The sequence below is a fragment of the Elaeis guineensis genome, chromosome 1 (genome assembly GCF_000442705.2).
Source record: "Elaeis guineensis isolate ETL-2024a chromosome 1, EG11, whole genome shotgun sequence".
NCBI classification, from domain to species: domain Eukaryota; kingdom Viridiplantae; phylum Streptophyta; class Magnoliopsida; order Arecales; family Arecaceae; genus Elaeis; species Elaeis guineensis.
The window spans coordinates 103,365,324-103,381,319 of record NC_025993.2 but is presented as its reverse complement, the minus strand read 5'-3'; the positions used below and the strand labels follow the sequence as shown (position 1 = coordinate 103,381,319).

At 38.7% G+C, this 15,996-nt stretch overlaps 1 protein-coding gene across 5 annotated transcripts; it reads right to left on the bottom strand.

The window, feature by feature from the left end:
* On the bottom strand, window positions 1-14,983 carry LOC105038192 (DNA repair protein RAD5A). Of its 5 annotated transcripts, XM_073257820.1 has the most exons (21): window positions 14,247-14,983; window positions 14,016-14,149; window positions 13,691-13,826; window positions 12,956-13,009; window positions 12,742-12,882; window positions 12,484-12,635; window positions 12,321-12,405; window positions 11,971-12,240; window positions 11,666-11,812; window positions 11,396-11,551; window positions 11,167-11,234; window positions 8,227-8,349; window positions 8,046-8,145; window positions 7,847-7,959; window positions 5,530-5,808; window positions 5,219-5,419; window positions 3,699-3,792; window positions 3,528-3,599; window positions 2,200-2,298; window positions 503-636; window positions 267-415 (listed from the first exon to the last, which is right to left on the bottom strand). In XM_073257820.1, exons 1-20 carry the CDS (start codon window positions 14,793-14,795, stop codon window positions 514-516), a joined length of 3,096 nt encoding a protein of 1,031 aa, XP_073113921.1. In that variant the 5' UTR covers window positions 14,796-14,983; the 3' UTR covers window positions 267-415; window positions 503-513. The 5 variants fall into 5 exon arrangements, 4 of the variants coding, with proteins under 4 accessions (XP_010912212.1, XP_073113921.1, XP_010912213.1 ...); XM_010913910.4 differs by having other exon boundaries at window positions 1-636; XM_010913911.4 differs by having other exon boundaries at window positions 358-636; window positions 3,735-3,792.
* Between the last annotated feature and the right edge of the window lie 1,013 nt (window positions 14,984-15,996).

The following is a 15,996-nucleotide window of genomic DNA, read 5'->3' as shown; positions in this document are numbered from 1 at the left end:
TTAAAAGGTTATTGACTTGCTTCCATTTCTATCAATTACTCAGTTCATGTAAATCGGCAACATGGGAGTTGCAACCGGATTGTCCCCATTAATGTCATGCATGTTTACAGGGGCTATATAACCTGCCCGTATCTGTGCTCGAAGCATTTCATAATACAAAACTTGCCTAAAGCTTTCACAAATATTTCCTTTTGACAAAACCAAGTCGCTGCCACAATGTATTGCTCATGCATTGCGACAATTGCAGAATCTGGAATCAGAAGACTGAAGGCAATATATACAGCACTGGCAACTGTAACTGATTGAGAAAATCAGGATAAAGCTGATGCTATGGAGCACGCACATTAGCCTCCGCCACCCATCAATATCTATCTATCAACAAAGCTTGCAAACAAGCTTGTCTCATGACCAATTGCTGTATACCAGAATTGCAGTGATAGACCCATCAAAGAACCATACCTCAGCATCTACAATGTATTCAGATGCAGAAGGATAGCACTACCTCCTAAACTTCTAAGTGAAGAGCATTTTCAGTTCTTCTATGCGTGCAGTGCGAACTTCCTGATCAGTTAGGGCCCCAGAGATCAGCCTCTGTTTTCGTGCCTGCACAGCTTCCATTCTTTCCTCCACTGTTCCCTGAAAAATGCCAATATAAAAATAGTATGCTTGGCGGTCAGCTCAGATATGATCAAGACCTTCCAATATGTCGAGCAGATGCAAAAGGCACTACAAGTCTTATGCATGTATAAAGACAGATTCACAATGAGACTGGAACTTTCAAGGTTTTCCGCAGCATAAGCTACAGGCAGCTGTTGACACAGGATAACAAGAATAAAAAAGGGTACATGAAATGCTTGGTGGTTCCCCCAAAAAATAATGCAACCATGTCTTCAACTAAAAAGGAACTCTCATGCCATTCTGGGGGCCGTATGGATTTTGACTGGTGCCCTGGAACTAGAAATGAAAACACCGCCACCTGTAGATAGGCTGAAGTCGAGGAATTAGCAGCTGTAAGTGACAGAATAGATGAATTCCATTTTGCCATATTGAGATAGCATTTTAGAGCAACTGTCGCTCACAAATAATTTGAAGGGAAACGCTAGAGGTAAAGGCACAAACAAGAAAGGACGTAAGATACCAGATTTATAACATCTTTTTAAAAAAAGGTGAATCCTTGTGTGAAACTTGAGAACATAAATCTTTAAAACAAGTTACAGGATCTCAAAGAAATGGGAAGCAAGAAAACTGTTGAAGACTCCAAGTACAGGGATATAAAGGCAATAAGTGTACATAAGAGCTCAAAAGAAATGAATGAAGGGATGCAGCATGACCGAAGAGCCCAAGCGAACTCAGATCCAAGTCCCAAACAGTTGGAAAAAAGAAGATGAAATGGAACAATCAACTAAGATGCATTTACATTTTGTTATGTAATAAGAATCAAACAAAAGAGTGTTGGTTTGGTTCAATAAAACAGGTGCAGAGGACAGGAAGCAAGCATCTGATGTTGGAACTATATAATAGGGGAGGAGGAGGTGATAAGAACCTTGACTTTCTTTTAAAAAAATAAAAGGTAAGCAGAAATGATGAAACCCCAGGAATCTCTTCAAAATTGGCACCAAAGAGAACAATTTAAAGAAGCATTATGGAAGCAAACAAAAGCTTTATGTTCTGGTTAGATATGAGAACTTTCCAATGCAGATGATAACAATTAGGTCATTAAGTTTCACCGAAATGTTAGCAATAGTTAGAGCAATTTTGCACAGAGATTTGGAAAAATAAAATTGAGAGCAATTCACAAAGTCTCTCAAGCAGTCAGGAAAAAGTCCAGAAGGTGATTAGAGGTTTGTTAACACATAAACACACATCTGATGGTTGCTGTATTGAAACTAATCCACCATAGAGTGAAAATGGCCTATAGATTACACTGTTTACACTTACAACGGGCCAAAATCCTCTAAACAACCACACTAAATACATGATGACACTAAGGACGGCCATTTATGCAATAAAAGCTTCTAGCGTTAACATTCTATCACAATTAGAATCAATTCTACAAACAACTAAGTGCTAACTGCATTGACACTCAGATAAGTCTGACTGAATTCTGTAAATAGTAAAACAAGAAGATAAAGGAAGCATTCAGCTACCCGGAAGGGTGCTTTCAGTCAACAAAACACAGGGTCAAAAATAATATATTACCTTTACAATGAATCTTTTGATAGATACGTTCTTAGTTTGACCAATACGATGAATGCGCATCACAGCCTGTTCCTCAACAGCTGGGTTCCACCAGGGGTCCTAAAAGAAAAATAGATGGACAAAGTACTCATGTCAAAACTACAAATGACTCAATAGTATTCATGTCAAAACTATAAATGACTAATCGATGCAGATATAAATTTTCTCATCAGCTGTTATCCTATTATAACATGCCTTGGATTCACTACTACTTGGGATCCCACTGGAATGTAGCTAGGAAATGTTCTGATCACATTTATATTTCATGTTAAGTTGTTGTTAAAAAGCTAACAGTATCACATCTAAAACAATTCTCTCCAATGACCATTCTCGACATGAATTGATATAGATGTTGGTCAAAACTTTGCCTACGATTCTGCATTGTAATTGAGACAGATGGAACCATTTTAAGAGAGGATCTGATAACATCTGGTCTATGATTTCATTCCAGGGCAATTAATTTCTTTACATGAAATCCAGCCATGCAGTCGTGATAGCATGGAAATGGAGACATTCCCCAACACTGCCATAGAACCTTTAACCACTAGTATCAACAAAATATCATAAACATGGCCCATTAAAATGCAAGAAGTAGGAGAAGCAATCAGCATATTTGAGATGACTACCAAAGCAATGACAGGCTAGAGTGCTAGGCAAGATTATAACTGTCATTCTAATTATGAGTTCAATAATGTCATTGTGGTTATATTTGCATCATCAAAACTGACAGGAAGATTCTTGTTCTTCTATTTAGCTGTGCATTGATGATCTGATGAATGCAAGTTTGATCACAAAACCTCTGTGCTTGCGGAACTCAATAGCAAGAACTTGTGGCTCATCCAGAGGATGTCAGATGGCTAGGCAATTAGTGGTTACAATTGGGCAAAAATAAGTGAGGTGCACGTCAGGTACACTATTTAAGCTCGAATATTTGCTTAAGGTCAATTCAAAACAATCAAAAAAATTCATGATTAGAAATATTGTTGTCTGGTGACTTCTGATATCTGTATAATTATTCGAACACTTCAAACCTTCCCATGGAAAAGTAAAAAGGTTCATATCAATGTTTCAATTTCAAATACGATGCATTCTCTTTCTGAAGAGTTGAAATCTGAAAATGATGCTCCTATTAACATGCATGTCTCTATCTGTCTCTGCATGGAAATACATGTAGATCAAAATATATACACACCTCCTTGACCAAGAAAGAGATGATACAATTAATTATAGCATGCAGATTTTCCATGGTACTCCGTATCAGCTCAAGTAATTTCAGAAAACCCACATACCATGACAAAGGCATTAGATGCTGCAGTAAGGTTTATTCCAACTCCACCAGCCTTTAATGACATAAGTAATACCTGGTAGATGTAAAGTTTTTAGTCTGGATACACATTATGCAGCATACAATGCATTAAAACAGGAAACCTCACTGGATAAGGAATTGCCAAATTACAGACCAATATATTCTTATCCTCTGAAAACTCATTTATTACTTTTTCCCGTTGCTGTTGATTTAAGGTCCCGTCCAGTCGAACAAATGTGAGATTGTGTCTGGAACCACAGAATGAAAAACGAAGTCATAATTTTATAGTGCAAATCGAGTGGCAATCACATTAGTATTCAAACAATTGCAAAAATGTATGGAGCATGTTATGTGAACAAGAGCTTCGAGCCGCACCATCAATCATGCGGTGAAGTCTTAATACATCTCTTACTCATTAAGCTATGACTGCACATATCAAGATTTAGAATCATGCGCCCGTAGCCTCTTATGCCTAGCACATGGCATTAACTGTTTTCAAGAAAATTATTAACAAAGTACTTGGCCAGATGGCTAAAGTAGGTTTTCATAACTACCGAAGGAGTTGACTATGATTATATATATATATATATATATGAGATTTCAGAATATGATGCGGCAACACATGAATCTATGTGCTGAACTTTAAAGAAAATAAAAGATGCAAATTTAAAAAAAAAAAATATTTTATGATATAGTTGGACCCAAGGACTGCCGAACTGGAACCAAATCCCATGCCAGTCAACCGACGGTACGATTCAGTACAGATCCATACCAGTCCAAACCGATGGGATAGAGAAGGGGAGAGGGAGAAGAAAGAGAGAAAGAGAGAAGGGGGAGAGAAGAAGATGGAGAGGAAGAGAGGGGGCCGTCGAAGGCCACTTGAGGGCCGTCGAGGCCAGAGGAGGGCAGAGGTTGCCGACTTCAATTGAAATTATAAAAAAAATAAAATATGGCAAAATCGGCAAAAAAAAAAACAAAATATGACGAACCCCTATTTTGCAGTGGAAGGCGGAGGCCCTCCTCTAGCCTCGACCATCCTCAAGCCCCTTGGCACAGGCTCACCAGCCATCGGAGACGTTGCAGCGGCATCACCGTCCGTCCGGAGGCCTCCGGACATCCGATAAGGACCTCCCCCTCTCTCTCCATCCCTCCCTCCGCCCTTAACGAGCTTGGCAAAAGCTCAGATGGCCTCTGATGGCTGTCAAAGACCCACTCTTCCTCTTCCTATCCTTCTCCCCCTCTCTCTCTTCATCTCTTTCTTCTCCCTCCCTCTGAGATAGCTGCTGTACCGTTTTGTACGCCGAAACCAGACCGATTTCCCACCAATATGGTTCGACACAGCCTAAACCGTCCGATTCAAGATGGTTCGGCGAACGATGGTTGGACCTTTGGTAAGAGAGGGACATGAGGGGTTTTTGACTTTACACAATAAAACAAACTGTTTGGGAAGAACAGATCTCCAATCAACCTTGGAACACATGATGGTTTTAAATCCATAAATTCCTTTATTTCCTGCATATTGTTTTGATTTGTTCATTTGCAACTACAAACATTCAATTTGGGCTCTTACAAGTCTTTCAACTATTTGTACCCTTCATTTCCAAATATCACCCTATTCTACCACCAAAAAATATACACTTAAAAATAATATCATCATGAAGCAAATATTACTACCGAGAAAGAGGGATCTGGAGAAGATCCAAAAAAGCAGTCCACTGGCTAAAGACAATGCTTTTGGCACCAAGACTACGAAGGTTTTCCAGTTCTCGAAGAAGAACTGAAACTTTTGAGGATTCTACCCAATTCTTCTCAATATCTATCTGGAATCGATTATCAGTAGGAGCGGTTATAAGATCTTGCTTATTCATGGATTTCCTGCAAAAATAATAGATACCAAATTACACTATGCAATAAGTTCAGGATAAGCAAGTATAAGCTCAAACACGTATTTGAGAAAATAAACAAAAAGAGAAACTGGAAGATACCTACAAACAGGGCAAAGACCACTCATGGTGCTCCGCCAACTAGCCAAGAGGCATTCCCGACACAAACGGTGAGCGCATGGTGTTAATACTGCATCTTCAAAAGCTTCTAGGCAAATTGGACACTCTCCTTCTTCGCCTTTACGCAACTCTTCCACAACCTCTTTAATGTATGCCCTTGAAGGGATAGCACTAGAGTCTCTGCCATCAGCATCCTTACCACCTTTAAGGAACCGCTTTGCCAGTTTGTTCAGATTGGAGTATTCTTGTGTATCACCACGGCTGGCAATAGCACAGCTTCAGTCAACAACAAATATTGTAATAGACTATTTTAGGGCATGCTTGGCATCGTTGTTGTTTTTCTGTTATTGTTTCTATACAGATTGCTGAGATACCACATTGATGTTGATGTTAAAGATAGCACTCACAGAAGATTGTTGCTATCTAAAATTTTTGCTTCCAGGAACTCTAAAGATTTTACAAATGATTTTGAGAAACAAAGGAGTTTTTTTGACACAAACAAATAACAAGATCAATACCAAACAAACCCTTAAATAATTGACCCTGAGTAATTAGTTTCCCAAAATAAAACCAAATAGACCCCAACCAGTTGTACATATAAAACGGATGAAAACAATCACAGATTGGTTAACATAAATAATCAGATAAAATACTCATGCAGAGAAACAGTAGAACTTTTTTTTTTTTTTTTTTGGTAGGGGGATGGAGGGGGGGTGAGCGTGGAGCTGAATTAATAAAGTCCTTAATAGCATAATGTTCACATTGATGAGCAAAAGTGCATGTGCATCAACAATAATTATCATGAACAACCATACATACTAGCATGAATCAACATCTAGCATTTGCCACGCTTCAGCTACAATGTCTGGCATATTAAAGCACAATCTGTTTTTCTTCTTCAAAATTTTGTGAAGCCTCCTATATCTCAAATTTTAAGTTAGATCCTCCACATGTAGACATCCTCAAGAACCAAATAAAATGTTGCCATCATTCATCTTACATGGACTTTTTCAATTTGATATAGTTCCTCTAATTGCATATAGAGGAAACACATCCATTGGCTCTTGTCACTAGCAAATAATAATAGCATTGAAATATGAATCTACAATGGTACACATGTTAAATTGCAATATGGAAAGGAAATCTTAGAGAACTAAGGTTTTAAAATTAGTTGGACCAAAACAGCATATATCAAATGGAAAAACTATGTAAACATTTACAAGTTGGAGCTGTACTAAGAGTTCAGAAATGAGAGATTTCCAATTCATTTACTAAAAAATGTAGGATACATGGCCAAGGGTTTCAACTGTAAAGTGGGGATTCATGTCAAGAGTGTTACTAGTTTAATATATCCAGGGAATAAATGAATTTCATGAGACAGACATAGGACTGGTCCAGTTATACAGATCAAAATGCCGGGCAGTGAAGAGGGATAACTCTAAAAGGCTTCATGTGCAAGAAAAATCTCCCTTCTAAACCCATTTTCTTTAAATTATGTTAAAGATAGCAAGTAAACAACCATTTAAACTAAAATAACAAGTTCAGAATCAAGACTAAAATTGGTCAAACCTCCATACACTATATTACACACAACATCCAACCAACATAACCAATTTATGAAATCAGTGTTTCTTGTGCGAACTAAAAATTGTATCTTACAAGGACCCTAGACATAGTTTTGAGGCTGTACAGAGTTCACATCCATAGTGATGATTTTCCATGGACATGGTCACACAGAAATGTGAGTCAAATTCGGATAGGCAACCAAAAATCTGAATAAAAGAATGCATGACGATCAAGATTCAAGGACTCATCCATATAAAAGACATATCAATCATATGAATTAAAAATAATTTATAAACAAAAAACATTAGCAGAAGTGTAAATGAAGGCAACTGACTAGCTCTTTCTAGAATGAAAAAAGTATTCCAACATATCATTCATGGTTATCTTTCCTAAAAAGTAACTAATTTCTGCTATATAAAATTTCAAAGGTCTGACATGTCATCTTGTTTCAAGTAGTGATCATGTGTTGATTCATCATATTTTAGAAGGAATAGCTCATTAACTTTACAGTGAAAAGCTGACAAGTTACATGACCATGTACTTCACTCGAGACTCGAAATAAGTCTATTAGGGACAGGTGTAATGGTAATTCTAGATTGGTCGAATATGATGGCTGCAAAAACATATTGATGACAGCACCCACATACAAGAAATAATGGATGGGAAAATTCTTGAGAACACCCTATCAAAATTGTGGATATTAATGAATCTGATAAGAACCTTAGAAGCTAACCTCATTACAAGGAATGGATGATCACAACATTGACGAAGGCGTAAAAGCAACTCCAATATTGAAGCATAATTGTGAAGAACACGCCCTTGCTCAACAAACTGGTCGAACTTTACCTGGAAGAAAACTTCCAAATATAATGCGACTTGTCTGTAAAATAGAAAGTGCACCATCCGGCATTCAAAGCATACAAAAAATATACCTTTGATCTTCTAAACAGAGCCTCATAGAAGTCCTTCTCAGCTGCTGACATCTCACAATAATGTACTTCAACATTTGCCGGAGGCAGAACAAGGATTGGCCTGCAACAAATGATACAAGGAAGAAAAAACACTTCAGCACTAAATTGAGACAAGGCCAAAATATTATGCATGCTGGCTCACCTGCCATCTCTATCTGTGCTGGACTTCGTTCTCCTTAACATTATTGGCTTTAATATGGACTGCACCAGCTTTAATCCACGTTCATCACCTTCCTCATATGGCTTTTGTATGAGTTTATGCCACCTTCAGAACACAAGAAACCAAATAAGAATCCATCAATTATCCAACAAGGAATACAAAACAACGATTTATAACACAAGCACCAAAATCAAACCACAGAAGATAGGACCAAGAATTGCAATCACTCAACAAGAAGTTCCCTTTTGCCACACCTTCATTAAACAGCCTTGTTGGAGCACCACTAACTCAAAAGAACAAAAAAGAAAAAGGTTCACTATCACGAACTCATTCTTGTTTATCTAAGCGGTCATAAGACCCTTTTAGAAGCTTTTAGGAATTTACAATCTTCAACCTTTTATCATCCCAGTACCTAAAACACATTTCAGTTTGGAATTCACTCCTTTGTTTTCATTCTGCATTGTATCTTCCCGGATGACTAGCAGTCATATCCAGCTACAAATTGCTAATTCATCGGCATCGCGACCATCATTTGATCAGATTCATTTCCCATGAACAGGTATGAGCAAAGTAAAGTTACTAAACAAACTTCCTCAAGCCCTTTTGATCCTGATATAGGTACCTAAGCCTTTATCTGACTCAATACGACCAGTTTGCTTTTTTAGCCACCACTATTTAAAGATCTTCCTCCATTTAAGTTTAGAAGGACCCGGTGCCATTGCCTAACAAACATATGAAACACACTTTAGCTTTGGCTCCATTCACTTCAAATGACTACTTTTTCCCATTACGCAAATGCATAAAGATTGACTTTCTTTGGTAACTCTTATCAAATTAATGAGCCTGGTGGGTCCTCCTTTCTCTTGATGATGCTTCTATTATACTCGTTACAACCAACATACGTTTTTATTTCTCTAGTTCCTTCCCCACATTTTGGTCTAACACCTTGGAAAGTTGTAGGACTGCAAATAACTACTGGACAAAAATAATTGACCTTTTATCAAAGGACCTTTTGGGCCTAGGTTTCTCCAGCTCAAAGTTCAAAAATCATGTCTCCCCCATTTACATTCAACTAACTCATGCACATAGTATAATTATCTATTTTTCATCAAGCATACTCGGAACATAGGATAATCATGTGACTCATTCTTTAATTGCAAATTAAGCCAGAAATTCTACCCTAAAACACCACATCCAAAGCTTAGGGCAAGGTTCGCCATCTCAGTACCAAACCCTATACCAATACCATTCAGATATGGTGTTGGTACACCTAGTATGGGAATCTATTCGGTGTACTAACACTCAAAACACCTCCTGTACGACGTATCAATTCAGTACCAATATGGTACAATATGATCAGTACACACCGGTACCGACCTTGTGATGCTCTTCATTTGTGAGTTTCATCATCCATTGCATACTTGACCTTATTCACTAGTAATTACCCAACTTGTCCCATGGCTCACGCAAATATTTAAAAAAAAACTATTTTTTTGCAAGGTCACTATACTTGCATCGACTTCATCATCCAACTTGGTCATAGGCGTAGCAACTCAAGGCCACTCAAAATAGTTGGACCTCACTTGCTTCAACATCTATCTATTCACCTCCATTGCAAGATATCCTAAAGGTTAAGTAAAAAAATTGCTCTTTCATCATTTTTATATCAATAAGGCATCTAGTTTTATGCACCAGACAATCATTCTCAAGGTAAAAACTTGGTGTTTTACAACCTTAATTATATGGAATATGTTAGAGGTAGTATATTTTATAGCACATATATTAACATGCTTATGCCGCATTTGATGTGCAGGGATCAAAAGGAATTTGAATGGAAGAAGACAAGGGAATTGAAGATAGGGTATCAGAATCATCATTCCTATGACATTGAAAACAAATTTTTTTTTTTTAAAAAAAAGCTTGATAAAAAATTGGCATTACCATTTGTAATATCTAATTTAGGTAGTTACATTTTTAGAATGGAATCAAAATATATAAATATTCCGAATATTATCCTTGACTATGGAATAGAATCAAGCTTTAGAATTGACTATCATAATTGTTCTTCAAGTCTCTTAATATTTTAAGCAACAACCATTACACTAATAATGGTCACGTTTTAACAGATTCACTGTCTCCTAATAAAAAACATTTCTAAAATTCATAAATTAATCAAATCATTTATTCTCATTTCATAACATAAATATCGCCAATTTTTTTCATACTAAACATACCACTTATTCCTGGTTAATACATAAATGCTTCTAATTAGTTTATATCAAGGACTGTTCATTCCCATTACTATGCAAAATGAAACCCTTCCTCCTATTTGAGAGTGGAACTTCATCTATTAGTCAATGGTGGATCCAAAAGAATTACAAGTCCATTACCTCTCTTTTTTCCAAATTAAACTTTGGAATGGGCTCAAAGCTAAAATTCATATTCCATCCCAAGGCTCATTACATGAACCAAACATTGTACCAGTGTGTCATCCTTCAACAATGCACACTCTCATTCTTTAACTGGGTTTGTGTGCGATGAGGAGTTACGGCTTACGAGTATCCCTGCTACTGCATGCATTCAGCGTGAATCTTGATACATTGAACTCGATACTTCCTTCAATATATCACTTGGGTATAAACAATTGAGGCCACAGTACAAAACAACATTTTTTTAAAATATGGTATTTCAAACAACTTGAGAATCATTATAAACAAAATTGTAAGAAGCTGAGCCTTGAATAACCACCCAAAAAGATTTGCAGCCAAGGATGATATAAACAATGTGTGAAATTAAACTGCAACCAATGACTACACGTGAAAACAAAAATACCAGTTACCAACAAAACTTTACAGCACTTCATTATGCAAAGAAACACATGCTAACACTCGAAGTATCAATGCCAACAATAGCCAGACTTACAGCCCCCAGTCTGCCCAAGGCTCTACTTTCAAAAACCGAAGAAGACTGTATATATCCTCCAGGTTGTTCTGCCACGAAAGCTAGAAATCAGTAACGAGCAACTTCGGTATAAATAAAGTATAAACTACCAAGTTTCAGGTAACACATCTACAGATATGGGGGACTAAGCCTTGTAAAACAAAAAAAGCAGCCATGTACTAAAAATATGATAGCTCAAAATATTATTCACTTGAATAGGTGTGCCTGTGAGACACCACCGCCGATCAGCAGTGAGAGAAGCAGCAGCCATGGAAATTTGGCTTTTAGATGATTTTATAGTATGTGCTTCATCAAGCACAATCCTGAACCACCGGACAGAGTAAAGCCCACCATTACCTTCAGCATTCTACAAGTAGAGAGGAGTGAATGGAGGTGGAGGCCACAGTCAGTATGAGCAAATGTAAAATCTGTAAGACATGCAAAAGAAAAGAATTTCCGATATAAGAAATTCATAAATTACCTCAGCTGAAAATTCTGATGCTAACACACCATAGGTGGTCAGGACAACATCACTCTGGGCTAGAAATTTTGCATCCTTTGGTCTGCTTTGTCCATAGTGAACATAAACAGTAAGAGCACCTGGCTGAACATGTGTTTCAATCTCAGCCTGAAATTCAACAGAAACAAATTTTCACTTCTCAGCAATTGCATATAAAGTAAGCAGCATGCCTTCATGCAATAACTTTTCTGGGATAGTTACAATCAACAGACTTTACTGTAAGCACCATATATAACAACCAATAATCAAGTAATCTGCTGGTTTACCTTCCATTGGCCAAGCAATGTCATAGGACAAACAATTAGACTACCGCCACCTACAAGTGTAGCCTTAGGTTTCAACAGCTTGCAGAAGCCAGAAATGCCTATTAGTTTCTTCAAATCATTTGGAGATTGATCAGACATGTGGCTCCTTTCATTAGCTTCAAGAAAGGCCTGACTTGCAGGGGAAGTGGGTGAGCACCCTTGATTAGAATAGGCAAGAAGAAGAGCTATTGTCATAATTGTCTTTCCTAGTCCCATTGCGTCTGCCAGAATCTTAAATTGCATAACTGAGTCAGTATACAACTAACTGAAAGATTAGAAACCAATTTTTCATGGTCAATACAGATTAATACCCCTCCTCTCGCAATTTCAAGAGTGCTAGGAAATTCACTAGAAGCATCACCCGAAAACACATTCAAGTAAACAACAAGTCCTCTCCTAGAAACAAAAAATATATAGTCAACTTATGATTTTGAACTGTATCAAGGTAAGCACAGGTATACATATTAATCGTACTTATCTGCAAGGCGGTATGCATCCCAACATGGGTGAAGAGTTGTTGCCGCCTCCTCAAAGCATCTTCCTTTCTCAATCTGCACCATCCAGTGAAGAGCCTGTTTTTGGTAAGGACGTAGCTCGCATTGCAGAGTTTCTGGTGGCACCATTTCCTGATAAATGAGATAGAAGGGAGAGATAAAGCATTACAGATACATAGATAATATGAAGTCAGAATGTCTCACATGTGAGTCAAAAGGTTCAAACATATATAAGTACCTCTAATTCCGAGCGGTCTGAGATTCCGACAATATTATCCAAATCAGAATCTGAAATAATCTCATGATCATTTTCTATTTTGCTTCCACTATTAGATACTTTTCTACATCTTTCTGAAGGTACAAGCACTCCAGAGCTGTCCTGTTCAAGCATCATCATGAGCAAAAGTCTAGCAAGAAAAGAATGGGGCACAAAAAGTGAATTTAGCATTTACCTTGGAGGCCGTGGGCCGTTTCCTACTGTAAAGGTCCTCTGGAGTAATCTCAGCCTGTTTATGTTTTAAAGATATTTAAAAAAAGGAAAATAAACACAGTGATGATTCTGTATAATTAATATAAAAAAATAATGCAGTTCAGCTACAATATAAGCAACATAATCATAAACAGATGGGCAAGCCTCCTCCCGTGTACTTAAGCTGTCCTATGATCTCACTTTGCCATGAGAGTCCCCTACAATAAGACCCAATTTCTCCAAAGTGGAAATTAATTTTTTGCACAACATCCATACATTTTTTTTAATCTTCCCCCTCTTTTTTCCCTTATACTTGACTCCATGACCTTCACAGGGGTATTTTCCAGTCATGGCAGCAACAGCAAAGCAAGCCAAACAACAGCTAGAATTAATATGCTTAAACCACACAAATGCTAAACAGACTACTCAAAGCAATGAAGTGACCCTATCTAAGAGAAAGCAAGTGGGCCGTGGAGCAGCTCACTGTTCAGAATATCTCATCTCACTGGAGCCCAGATGCAGTGAATGCAGGCAATAGGTGTGCCAGAAACAACAATGTCTTCCAGCATGATGGCTGGAAGCACTGGCTGTGGACCAACTAAAAGATGCTTTGATGAGCTTCAAGAGGCACTTGTCTGGAGGTCAAACAATAGCAGCAGCGAGTGAACAGAAAAACACTATGAAAACGATTAGATTGCCGGGCAACATTGCAAAGCACCTTCTTGAAAGGAGTAAGCCCGAGCAATCTAAACAGGTTTGGAAGCGGATGAACTGTAGACTCCACGGATGCAGGACGAGCAGGCTTCACTGATGTCTGATGGTACTTGCGGAACATCGAACTGTTGATGTATACACTGAAGAACACGTTGATTAAAAAACAAAGCATGATGAAAAATAACCCAAAACAACAAAAAAGAAAAAAACGAAAATTGTATTTATATGTATAAACGAGAAGACTCTAAAAGCGTTGGTATTATAGGCAAGGACACCGATAGAGTTTGTGAGCAAGATCCGTGTATAAGGTGCGATTGTGTGAGTGATACCTGACTGACAAGAGAATAGTGTCCATGATGCCAAGGGCATCTGGAGCAGACTTGCAGCTACCTTCGATTCTGATCTTATTCGCCCTCACAAGCGGCAAAATGCAACGTGCCCACTCGTTTGGGATGCGACCAATCTACAAACATCCAGGATGCAGTCACAGGAGGTGGAAATGGAAAATCACTGACGTATGAAGTACTCGAAGAGATAAAAAGAGAGAGAGGAGCAGTAACCTCTCCGTGTTCTTGAGTAGAGAACCGCACGATGTCAGAACAAGAAGCCAGGGACCGCCCTCGGCCAGGAAATCTTGCGGTTGAAGGAGAAGAAGTCGAGGTATTTGCGGGAGGGAAGGAGAAGGTGACCCTATCGCCAGCCTTGAGCCGCCTCCCCTTGCATGTTGACAGCCCAGAAAGCTCGGAGCTTCCAACGAGCCACCAGTCGCTGTCCGATGTCCTGGAGGTAGCAGGTCCAGACGGCCGCACCGCATCATTGTCGGTATTGGGATCCACAGGCAGATCCATGTTGGTTCTCCGAACGACCTCTTCGCGATCCGGAACCACGGGAGGAGTGAGGCTTTTCTTTCGAGCGGTGGCGGTAGTGGTAGTGGAGGCGGTGGGTTCGCCGGTGAGGCGGATGTGCGGGGTGTCGAAGATGATGTTGATGGCGGCGGCAGCATCGTTGTTGGCCATGTGAAGGGCACGGATTATGTCCATATCCGAGAAATCCCGGCCGACCACGGAGCGGACGACGCCGATTTGCTCCTCCGTGGCCTTGTTCCCCATCGGGCGAGCATGGAGCAGGAACCCTAGTTCTATATCGTGTAGTTGAGCGCCCTAACCTAAGCTGGACGATTTACGCTATTGGGCCCGGGACGTCGAAAGCTGGAGAGGCGAGAAGAGCATGAACCGGAAGTGCTGGGGACCATATTCGAATGAAGATTGAAATTTGAAAGAGGGGAGGTGCGACGTTGGGCTGGAGGGGCGGCCGCCTTCGCGGGAAGTGAACTTCCCGCCTTCCCTTTTACAGCTGACATGTAGGGCATTGTCTTGGCAACAAGTCCAGCGGTCAACTTGCACTTTTGAAAAAAAAAAAAAATCTCGTGTTTACAAATTATTTTGAAATTTTGAGTATGATTTTAAATTTTATATCATAAAATATTTCGATTCCTTCGCGGAGATTAACACACCGCTATCCTTCGTGGTCCATATAGATTCGATCGAAAGTCGCATAGATCTCTCCTTTTTTCCTTTATTTTTCTTTTATTTTTTTTTTACTTTTTTTTCTTTTTTTTTATTTTTCTTTTCTCTCTTTTTTTTTTTTTCTTACCGTATTTCTATTTACTTTCTCCATTTTGCTTTTCTCCTCTTTCTTGTCCTCCCATCTTTCTCTTATCATTTTTCTTTCTTTCTTTCATTTTTTTTATCTTATATTTTTATTTTTTTTCTTTTTTTTTTTATTTCTTCATGTAGATAAATTTTAAAGCCCCAGCGGCTCCCATTAGAACTCGAAATAGTATAAAAATAAATCTTATCCGTACGAGATAAAAATGCTCCATAAATTCTGAAACTTATTTTGCTCCAATTTTTTTTTTAATGATTAATAAAAAAATCTAAATTTAATTCATATTTTATAAAATTTGAATCTTGGATAATGATCATATGCCAGCAAAGTTATTAAACTCGATCCGACCCGAACGGTCAGACCAGAAACCCGATGACCCGACCATGGGACCGGGCCGATTGCCTAATTGAACCGGATGCGTTTAAAACCCGATGAAATTCGGGCGAACCGATCGGTTGGACCACGAACCGTTGGACTCGGTAAAATTCGATTGAGGCAAAATTTGGTTACTGTTCATCTTATCTCCCGAGTCCCGATCGTCCCTTCGGCTTCGAGTCTTCGACTTCTCGATCCCAACTTCCGAGTTCAAACCCCGCAACGTCTTCCCCTTCCTCGATGACCAAGTCGGCAGCGGGGACAGCG